The 10,167-nt window shown below is 40.6% G+C and overlaps 1 protein-coding gene across 2 annotated transcripts; it reads right to left on the bottom strand.

Moving 5' to 3' along the window:
• Positions 1 to 247: 247 nt before the first annotated feature.
• Positions 248 to 9,285, bottom strand: traf3ip2l (TRAF3 interacting protein 2-like). Of its 2 annotated transcripts, none has more exons than XM_062556796.1 (9): positions 9,143 to 9,285; positions 7,129 to 7,814; positions 5,707 to 5,749; positions 5,419 to 5,480; positions 4,991 to 5,088; positions 4,604 to 4,672; positions 2,960 to 3,073; positions 2,673 to 2,747; positions 248 to 1,124 (listed from the first exon to the last, which is right to left on the bottom strand). In XM_062556796.1, the coding sequence occupies exons 2-9, from the start codon at positions 7,742 to 7,744 to the stop codon at positions 978 to 980; spliced, it is 1,224 nt and encodes a 407-aa protein (XP_062412780.1). In that variant the 5' UTR covers positions 7,745 to 7,814; positions 9,143 to 9,285; the 3' UTR covers positions 248 to 977. The 2 variants fall into 2 exon arrangements, with proteins under 2 accessions (XP_062412780.1, XP_062412779.1); XM_062556795.1 differs by having other exon boundaries at positions 9,159 to 9,285.
• Positions 9,286 to 10,167: the final 882 nt, after the last annotated feature.

The raw sequence follows: 10,167 nt of genomic DNA, 5'->3' as shown, positions 1-10,167 counted from the left end.
TTGAAACTCATTACAAAGAATCTGTGTATACTTTGTTAGAGATGTTAGCCCAAGCCTTAAGCCTTAATGACGTTAAGTGTTTAGCACATAGGTTTGTATCAATCAATCCTCACGGTAAAGCAGGTTTTGGGTTGTTGTAAGCATGTTGTATGTACTATGGCTCACAAGTTCATGTAACCTCACAACCTCAAACAACTGTGTCATCCATTGCTAATAAAATATGATACAATGTTAATCAGATCCAAAGTATTCAAAATATGTTATTCACTTTGAAGTTTACTGTATAAGTAGCAAAACAAGTTATAACAATCAGCTGATGTGCCATGCCTAGGCACACATTGAGAACAGAACTCCAGTGTAAACAATGGCAAAATGTGTAAGCATGATCCTTAATTAGCCATAGGTATGTGAAATGATTTCCACTTCTGAAGGCCTGTGAGCTGTCTGAATCTGTATGGTCAAGCTTATCCGTAGATTGAGTGATTGATCACATTATGCATTATTTTGTTTATTACAATATACATTCATTATTACATTCGGATGTTTCATTTATATTTTTTGGAACATTATGCTATGCTTTGTGGGTGTGAAAAAAGAGCAAACAAAATAGACTGCACTATGTGGTGAAAAGTATAACAGTTGAACACTTAATATTGACCATCATCACTTGCAGCCATCCACGACCTGTCACCTTCCTCATTAGTCTGAAGAGTCCGACATGGGAATTTAGAATTGGCAGTGGATCCACACAAATTGGCAGGTGGAAATAGGCAGTGAAATCATACAAATACCAAACTTGCTGTGTGTCTTTGAATGTCATCAATCACTGCTGTAGCTGTTAGCTGGTTAACCAGTATTCTGTTGTAGACAATTACTGTATGTAGTAAGTAACACGTCAAAGTTGATGCATGCAGGCCTCTGTTGGTGTGCCCAACTGTAGAATATCCCCCCGACAATTCCTGGCGCAAAAAGGGTTGCTAGATGGGAACAGAGACGATAGTGGGAAGTGGTCCAATGGGTGGGGGATTGTATTTCTCCACACGCATCAGCCGTCGCAGAATATCATCGTGGTCCCTTGGCCAGCTGTATATGTGGGTGTTCTGAAGCCATCTTGGTACGTGCCACTGCAAAAGACAAATTTCCACTGTCAAACATGATTGGTTAAGCAAGCGGAAACAGGTATTGTACAGCAATGAACACGTGGTGTAATTAGAGGGATGGCTATATTCTCAGCGCGAGGCTATATGAAACCATTCCAAATACAAGCGCTATTAGGAAAAATACAGAATACTTTTCTGAACTTCACTGGATTGTGATATGGTGGAAGGTTGTGATATGTTGTAATGTCATGTCATTTGTAGGTATTCGCCGTATGTAATTGGAGTTCTTGAGACCTCACTGTTACAGTATTTAACCTGGACCTGAATACACTGAACACCAGGTCCTCCCCTCAGGCAACCTTCCCCCACACCCAACTCCCTTGAACTCTTTCAAGTTCTTCACTGTCGGAGAGTCTGAACTATGGTTCTGTGTTAGGAGGACTTTTGGGAGCACAGGGGGCTCAACACGTAAACTTTTGCGGGTCATGTCAATGTCAATGTCAATTTATTTGGATAGTACATTTAAAAAACAACAATAGTTGACCAAAGTGCTGTAAAAACAAACAATCAGACAAACAAGAAAGATAAGACAAAAGATGCTAGACGGAGCGGCGTAGTCACCAGTGTGCCCGTGACTAAGACATACAAAGACAGACAACAAACAAAATGAACAAATAATACAAACAATTAAATAAATGAGTAATAAGGAAAAAATCCATGTTAACATGTTCAACTGTGTATACAGTATGTGTTCAAAAATGTGTATAAGGTATTTTCCCAGGGACTGGTAATGCTAAAGTGTGCTGCGAGGAGTATGTTTAACAGTCTGTACATGCACTAGATGCACCATAGCAGTACAAAATATGACACAGCAGACATGAAACAGTCAATTTCTTTCCATCTCCTACTCCATCCCCTACTCAACAATAGGGCTTGGGATCGTGACGTGAAAACTTTGCGGGCAGTCATGTTGGCAGCCTAACTCCTTAGTTTACTATGCGCCTTGTAAGGATTTACTCCCGCCTGTTAGTGTGTTTTTGTTACTTAGTTTTCGCCTTCTTGGTCGTACAGTATGTTGCTGTGTAGTGGAGTGTAACAGTGCAACCCACGATCACAGGAGGAAAAGAATTGCTAATACTGTACATTTTCTGCTTCTTGTCTTCTGCATCTGAATGGATTATTAAATTCGGTGCGCTACCAACATGGCGTCAATATTCCTAGAATGCAATGCGTGCCCGAGCCCTATTCAATCTATGTGTGTGACAGTTCCGACCTTTCTTCCAGAATTCCACCTCATCCCTTTCTTAATGATTTATGAGAGTGTAAATGTGTCTCCTGTTTATGAGTGTGTGAGAGCTTGTCTGTCATCTTCAAGCCTACAAGTTTATGGGCTCGGTTGTTGTAGCCTCTCCAAACAAACATACCACAAACATTTGCAGCGGTTCAATATAAAATCACATCTATGCAAGGTGCACAAACTGAGCACACATAACAATTTTTTAAAAGCAGATCCATAAACAATCACAAGAATATTAATATGCTAACATTGTTGGTAACAAGACTGAAGCTCACCTTCTTAGCTCCTGGAAACAAAATAGGTATGAACCTGAAATTTTTGCAGCCATTCTGAATGAATTCATTCTGAAGCTATGAAAGACAAAAACACAGAAACTACATTAGTGGTAAAAAAAAACTACACTGCGTCTGTTCTGCAAGGTACTTTGCAACAATTAGTAAAGTTACTCAAAATACATGTGACAAATTAGTATGCTAAATAAAATACAAATGTTACAAATACACATTTAGCTGAGACCATGAGGGAAAACCTATAATACGAGTAAGAATGTATTACACTCCACCTGCTTGTGAATGTAAACAGTGTTTAAGGTCTCATCGTCCTCTGGGTAGGTTGTTGTGCTGGTCACCGTCTCATAGTACTTCGGACTGATGACAAAAATAATCAAGTAGTCTTTCTAAATGACATCAAGACAGAGAGGTAGCTGGAGTTAGTCATAAGAGAGATAAAGCCCAAAGTCTACACACAAACAAGGCTCCATGCTGTACCCTGAGACATATCTCATTGCATGCAGTACTGTTGTATCACAGAATTACTGCACACTCTTAAAATGGGTTCTTGGATCACTACCGTAATTTCCCGACTATAAGCCGCGGCTTATACATTGATTTTGCAAAATTTCTTCAGCTATGAGGTTAATACAGGGGAGCAGTTAATAGGGTGTTAATATGGTTTTGTTTCGTTTAACTTGCATAAAACACTTCCCTGCGGCTTATACACAATGCGGCTCATATGCGGGAAATTACTGTATGTAGAACCATGCAGGCTTTAAAGAACTCTTAGGGATTCCGTTGATGGACCCTTCAAAATGGTTTAAAGAACCATTTAGGGGTGCCATATACTATATGAAGCATGCAATATGATTCTATAACACCTTCTAAGAGTGTATGCTTTTACAACATGACATGGCCACTATTTTCCTTTTATACTTGATAGAGTTGCATGTGCGCACTAGAAGAGCTGAGAAGAACTACGGCAGAACTACACTGTGGTGGTAGTGATGACTGTTCATCCGTATTTCTCCCATCTCAAGGCAAACTGAGGGAAGGATGCACGACCATTCAAAAACATGACTGGTTTTCTAAAGATACAAAGCTTAATGCTAATCGGTGAAGTGTCCCTTTAAGTTAAGTGACTTACATATGTCAACTATGTTTGTTACAAGGGATTACTTTGTCCCCAGAGCAACGTGGGGTTAAGTACCTTGCTCCACAGTGAATTCAGCTGATTCAGAGTGACACACAGTAAAATGAATAGTGTGATAACTGCCCATTTACCAGAAGAATTTCCTCCGCAGGCAAAGTGTCATTTGGTTGTGCAGTAATTATGCCTTGTAAAACATGTTAGTCAGTAAAATCAGCGCCGTCTGTAATTAGCTAGAAACTGGAGGCTGTTTTCATATCTACGATTTCAGTCAGGGTTAAAACAGATCAGACATGGTATATGTCTATAGTCACAAAATTGTTTACATGCTTTTAAAGCTTCCAATCATATGGGATGAACCACTGATCACTTTTCTTTGCCAGCACTATTCACTACTGTGAAATATTCCACATGTGTTTAGGGTTACATTTTTGTTTGACTCAAGAGTTTGATGATGGACACATCTCTTATAGGACATTAAACTCGACACTACAGTCGTGTGTCTTTAGCAAGACGCCAAGTTTGAAGTCTGTCAGACAAAGAAAACAGTTTGAGAAATATTTGACAACAGACATAAGTTCCTGGAAACCATGGATAGATGTTGAGCCTAAAGTCAGAAGCGTGTTCTAATTTGGCCACCAGTGGCATACATTCATGACGAACACATTTTCATTTCGCATTTTTAGATTTGACTATTTTTGCGTAAACATCAACAAATCAATTCATGTTCTTTCTAGTAAAGAGGCCATTTAAAGAAGGCTTGAGACACAGTGCTTTTCTTTACCTCACTGATGTAACGCTCCATGAAATCTATCTTGTTGATGCTTCTGAACTGCTGCTCAAACATGTCGATCTGTAGAAGATTACAGAACGTGTCAGATCTTACATAAGGTAATTACATAGGGTTTGGGACACAAATACACACTAAAACACACAACAACAAAAACAGTTGATAATACAAATTCAAAAAGTCAGGAAAATTGCACATCGCTCTTGTAGGCTATAATATCTTGAAGAGATATCTATTCACCTTAGTATATTGCAGGTCTGATGTGCAACACTACAGTACGTACTGAATGGGTCTAATATATTCACAGAATGAAGCATTTCATTTAACATGTGGTATTGTATTGTATAGTAAACAAAAGTAGTTTTTAGGTTTTGGTCTCACATGAGTGTAGAAGCCATTGTGCCTAAGCAATGCCACAAAATTGATGACCTCCTTCACATGTTCGTCATTATCCGTCTCATATGTGACAAACACCTTTCCTATATTTCATAAGATGTTAAACAAACAAACAAACAAACAAACAAAACACAATAAAACAAAGATGGAAAAATAAATTAGCCTAAGAGTCAATCTGTGCAACAAGACATACTTCATATACTTAAGTCATGATGATGGAATATAATGCTATCTAATCATCCATCAGCCATTACAGCACCCTGGTAGTTAACATGTGACTGGTTTTAAGTTTCTAACCAAATACAGACAGACCAAACCTTCAATGTACAGTACTACAGTACGTTCAGGAATTATTTGATGCATTATTGAGTTCTACTGTATATTCCCAACTATTTTGAATTGCATATACACACTTTGTTCAAAGGAGAGTCGTGCTTGGTCCGACTTTGGTCCAGGGTTCACGAGACTGTGTTCTCTGCCGACGTCAGAAGCAGACAATGTTGTAATCAATGTAAACTACAATGCCTGTGTGGCACATATATTGTTGCAGATGTGTGTAATATAATAATGTCAACTACAAAACAGATTTCAAGCAAGGAAGCTCACAGTATGTTCAATAATGCAGATGATGTTCAAAGGAGCAAAGGGGGAAATAGGTTACATATTGCCAAGAAAAGAGGAGGTCCTAAACATGAAATTACCGATGAATGCTGTTTCTGTGTAAAGGTCCGATCCCATTAGGGCCTGAGAGAGAGAGAAAGAGAGAGAGAGAGAGAGAGAGAGAGAGAGAGAAAGGAGGGGTACGAGTTACATATAAGTGTTCCATATAATTAGGTTGTGGTTCTTTATTGAAGTTTAGTGGGAGATTTACATGAGGCTGTTCACCAGGCGAACTGGTTGAAGAAGTTAATTTTATTATAGCCAGGGGGACTTACTGATTTTGTTGGGAAGACACACAAAGGTCAAATGCACTAGCTAAAGTTGGATCTTTCCTGTGAGATGGATCTTCTCTAAAATGGCCACGCTACATCCCTCATTCAAGGCCTATTAACCAAGCTTGTGTTAAAGCATTTTTGCGTAACCCTGCTGTCTAACAGACTGACAGATTAAACCCAAACCAAAACATAACTTCCAAGTTGGAGCTAATTATGAGCTGTGCTTACAAAAAGCATGACATTGGACCCCAGTGTATCTGTCTCCTGCTGAATGTATTCATGTTTTTGGAAGGAGAGGTGCAAACGCACACCATGTACATTCATGTTGACAGCCATACATCTCCATCTTCAACTCTAATAGTTTAGGTGCAACATGTCAAATTAAGACATCCCAGGAAGAGGCCTGAAAAGGTGAACTTGAATTGGATACCATCATGTGCCTAGACTTGCTGTCAGAACATCTCCTATTGTGAAATTACTAAGTAAGGGGAAATATGCTTAAATGTCACGCATCAGCAAGTCATCAAAACAACTTTCTCCGCATTACACCAACATGGCCTTAGGCATTTGTTATGTACAAGGATACAATGATGGGTAAAGAGTTAGAAATACATTGCATACAGTACATACACTATATACATAGTATAAATAATGTAGTCTCTATAGATATAGTCTATAGCATAGATTATAGACATAGATAAAGTATTTTCCAAACCCACCAAGACACCTCAGTGATATCGCACAAAAAGCACCTCAGAAAGCCCTTTCTCTGCACGACGTGAGCTAGCCACCTCCGTTAATGGTTCTCCTGACCCAGAGCCACAGACAGAGAGAGTTGCGACACAATTTGATGTCGCCGCCACACAATCAAAAGTTCCAAAAAACCTGCACTGAATGGCTGAATCGCAGGAGGGTGGGATGTACTTCTGGATGCTGGAGGGTGTAATCAATTAACTCATTGACTACTGACTAAGAGATTGGCTGTTAATAGTTCCAAAACTCTCATAACGCGGTATTAGCCTGGAAAAAGTGCTGCCATTTTTTCCTATGGAGGTCTATGGGAGTGTCGCCACTCTGTTTTATCTACCGCTCTGTCCTGGCCTATGATCTGATCTGATTTGTGGATATGACATTGCGAGATAATTTTCGGACACACAGTGAGACCAACAAACAAACAAACAGACTTACAGGGGGGCAGGTAGTGTCTGGGGTTCCCAGGGGCCTGATGGGGTACTGGGTCTATCCTCAACACTTCCATGGGGCACTGGGGACAGCAGGCCATCCTCCACTGTGGGTGGGGATAAAGGTGGACGTTTTGCAGCGCAGCTGGCATGGGGAGGGAGTGGAGAGAGCACGGCTGCTCCAGACCACTCTGGTCGGGGCTGCACCTCCCTGGGAGGGGCAAGGAGCCGCAGCAGGGCTGGGAGAAGCTCCTCTCTGACTGGTAATGGGAGTAACTTCCAGAGATCACGAAGGAGGGCAGAGGTCCAGCTGAGTAGCTGTCCAACGAGCTGTCACAGGCGGGCATTGGATGGTGCCAGACACCTTTGTGCAGGTTGAGGGTGCTCTGAGATTCCTCCGTCCGGCTCGGGAATGGCGTAGGCTGGCTGTAGCCCGCTGGGAGTCCAAGCGGACGCTGGTAGGGGACATAACTGGACTTTTCACTGGAAATGGAAAGGTCGGGAGTCTTGCACTGTCTCCTGGTAGGCTGGCCAGAGCCATTTGGGAATTGAAAGGGAGAGCTGTTAAAGTCTGAGGATGGACTGCAGTGTTTTGGCTGAGGGCTGCCCAAGGCACTGTCCATTGCACCGTCTTTGCTCAGAGTCTCATCGTCCTCCTGGGGGTAGTTGACTGAGTGTGGCTGAGGACAGCAGCTGGAAAGATGGGAGACAAACTGTTAGTTTGTGGTGTTTTATATTCAAGAAAAAGAACATACTGCAGGCGCTGTATCTCTTGGAAAATATAGTAAACCACCAATGTACAAAGATAACAGAACAGTGATCTCATTCAGGAAATGTAAGCATTTGTGTATCACAGGCAATTCATACATAAAAATAACTATTTTAGAAAATTAAAACGTTTTAAAAATGTAAAAAAATATCAAAGACCAGAATTATCTACAGAATTGTGCTGTAACCGACATTTATTTAAATGGTTACACATTAGTGTAAACGTTTCATGAGCATAACCTTAGCCCCACACCACACCCCCTGCTCACTACACAACTGTGGGAAAATGATACGTATTTACAAACTCAGAGAGAAACATACAACTCATGTGGGGAAATTCGGGGAAACACATTCAATGACCCCTGTTACCGTACGTGATATTTGAATGCCGAACAACAGTCGTTATACAATACTATCATCACACCTTCGTGTCAGATTAAGGTTAATGAAAAATCACTTTAATGATTTTAATAATTCTATTTCCCTGTGAAAATACGTAAGGCAGCTATTTTTCTGTCGGAAAAAATGAGCAGTGGTAGCAAAAATCAAGGTCAAAATGAGGGGGAAGCCACCCCAACAACCACAGTGAGTGACGCCAGAGAAAATAACCCAAATGAATAGGGTAAACAACAACCATGTTAAATAATCGGCAAAATATTCTAAAACCACAATGGCCAGAAAAGTGATGACTCCATCTTAACTAACGGAAGACAGTTAAACTTTCCTCACGTGTCCTTGATTTGACATGTGTTTCGCAGGTAGGTGCGCAAAAGTGAAGAGTCCTATCTCTCAACATCAACCAAAACGCGTAATATCGAGAGAGCTGCGTGTTTTCCTGTCAACGCGCAGCAGATAACATCAGTAAGCTGTGCTTTTGAGGATGTTTGCCCTGTCGCTACTTTAGCCTACTTTGTTAAACATTTAAAAGTTTGAGGGGGGGATCTCCCTTGCCCTTGAATCTATGTAGGCTGTGTCACAGATGTTAAACAAGTGTAAATGTTGGCTTGAATAACAGTGTCGGCTTGTTCCGAGGTTCAAAGTAAAGTTCCCCCAAGTTAGACGAGACGTTGTTGGCCTATAATCATAAACTCAAATATTTTCCTCGCCATTGTATAGAAACTGACCAAAACACCATTACGCATACAGAATAACAACACAGTAAATCTGAAATGAAACATTTCAACAACGAGTTCAAGCGATATCATGATTTCACTGACTTCACAATTAATGTCATTAGGCTACATTGAACTTACATAACACTTGTCTTACCTCATTCTGTAACGTATAACTGTTTCACCGGCAGTTAATCAGTCCAAACATGCCACAACAATCTTAACTTCTATGAATAATCCTGTTTCGTTCAGAGCGCAGTTTATCCACCCATCGCTCTAGCCTCTGAGCGTGTGTCGCTCTGACAGATGACTTACAGTCTATCTGTGGGAGGGGTTTGACTTCCGGTGAAGGTAGGCTAGATTTGAGCTGTTGTCTATTTTGGAGAAGGCCGTATGCTTTTACGGTCCTCACCTTGGAGATGTTCAATATCAATAGCATCAATAATGATAATGCACTTTACAAAAAAATGCTTGGAAGCCTACTTAGCAGCATTTAGCCTATATAAACTATGAAGAATGCTTACAAAGGGTAAGAATCGAAATAAGGTAGAGGTTAGTGACCTACAACTTAAAAGTCTTCATTATAACACATTTAAACTATAAAACAAATGGCACAACGCTTTATTATCCAAATATCCATTGGACTAAAATGACAACATAGCGTGGGGTGGGTGTCGGTGTGGGTGGGTGGGTAGGTATACCTTCAGCTGTATTCCATGTTGAATAATGGCACCTCTACTGTACATGAATCTTTAAACCGTAGGTTCGCCGTCTCAGAATATATCCTAAAGTTGTCCACCAGAGGGCCCTAATGGGAATACCCTGAGACCCCCAATGTTAACTTGATATCAGTCAACTGGTCATCATGTGTTGCCTGATGTGCCTTGCATGCATGCTCTCCTCTGGTCTCAGTACTGAGCCTTCTTGCTAAGAAAAATCAGGACCTCCGCAAATGTCTGATGACTAGAGGTAGGGTCTGCAATGCCTTAGATTACAACTGCACTTTAAAGCATATTATCACATCTTCATTCTGTACACATCTAAACGATCCTACCTACACTCGTCTTCCATCTTCATATGTTCTCTATGGAAACGGCTTGCATACTTTATACAGATTATGCCATGTATTAGTATTGTTTTTGTCCACCTAATATACCTTTAAATAT

The sequence above is a fragment of the Sardina pilchardus genome, chromosome 15, assembly GCF_963854185.1.
Source record: "Sardina pilchardus chromosome 15, fSarPil1.1, whole genome shotgun sequence".
In the NCBI taxonomy this organism is placed as follows: domain Eukaryota; kingdom Metazoa; phylum Chordata; class Actinopteri; order Clupeiformes; family Clupeidae; genus Sardina; species Sardina pilchardus.
The sequence above is the reverse complement of the archived record's forward strand: the minus strand, read 5'-3'. Positions and strand labels throughout refer to the sequence as shown.

Bases quoted from the DNA above. Each gene is read 5' to 3' on its own strand.
- traf3ip2l (XM_062556795.1), bottom strand. The intron at 5,481-5,706 runs GTAATTTCATGT...TGACGTCGGCAG, and splicing joins CACAGAAACAGCATTCATCG to AGAACACAGTCTCGTGAACC. The intron at 1,125-2,672 runs GTGAGCTTCAGT...TGTCTTTTGCAG, and splicing joins TGTTTCCAGGAGCTAAGAAG to TGGCACGTACCAAGATGGCT.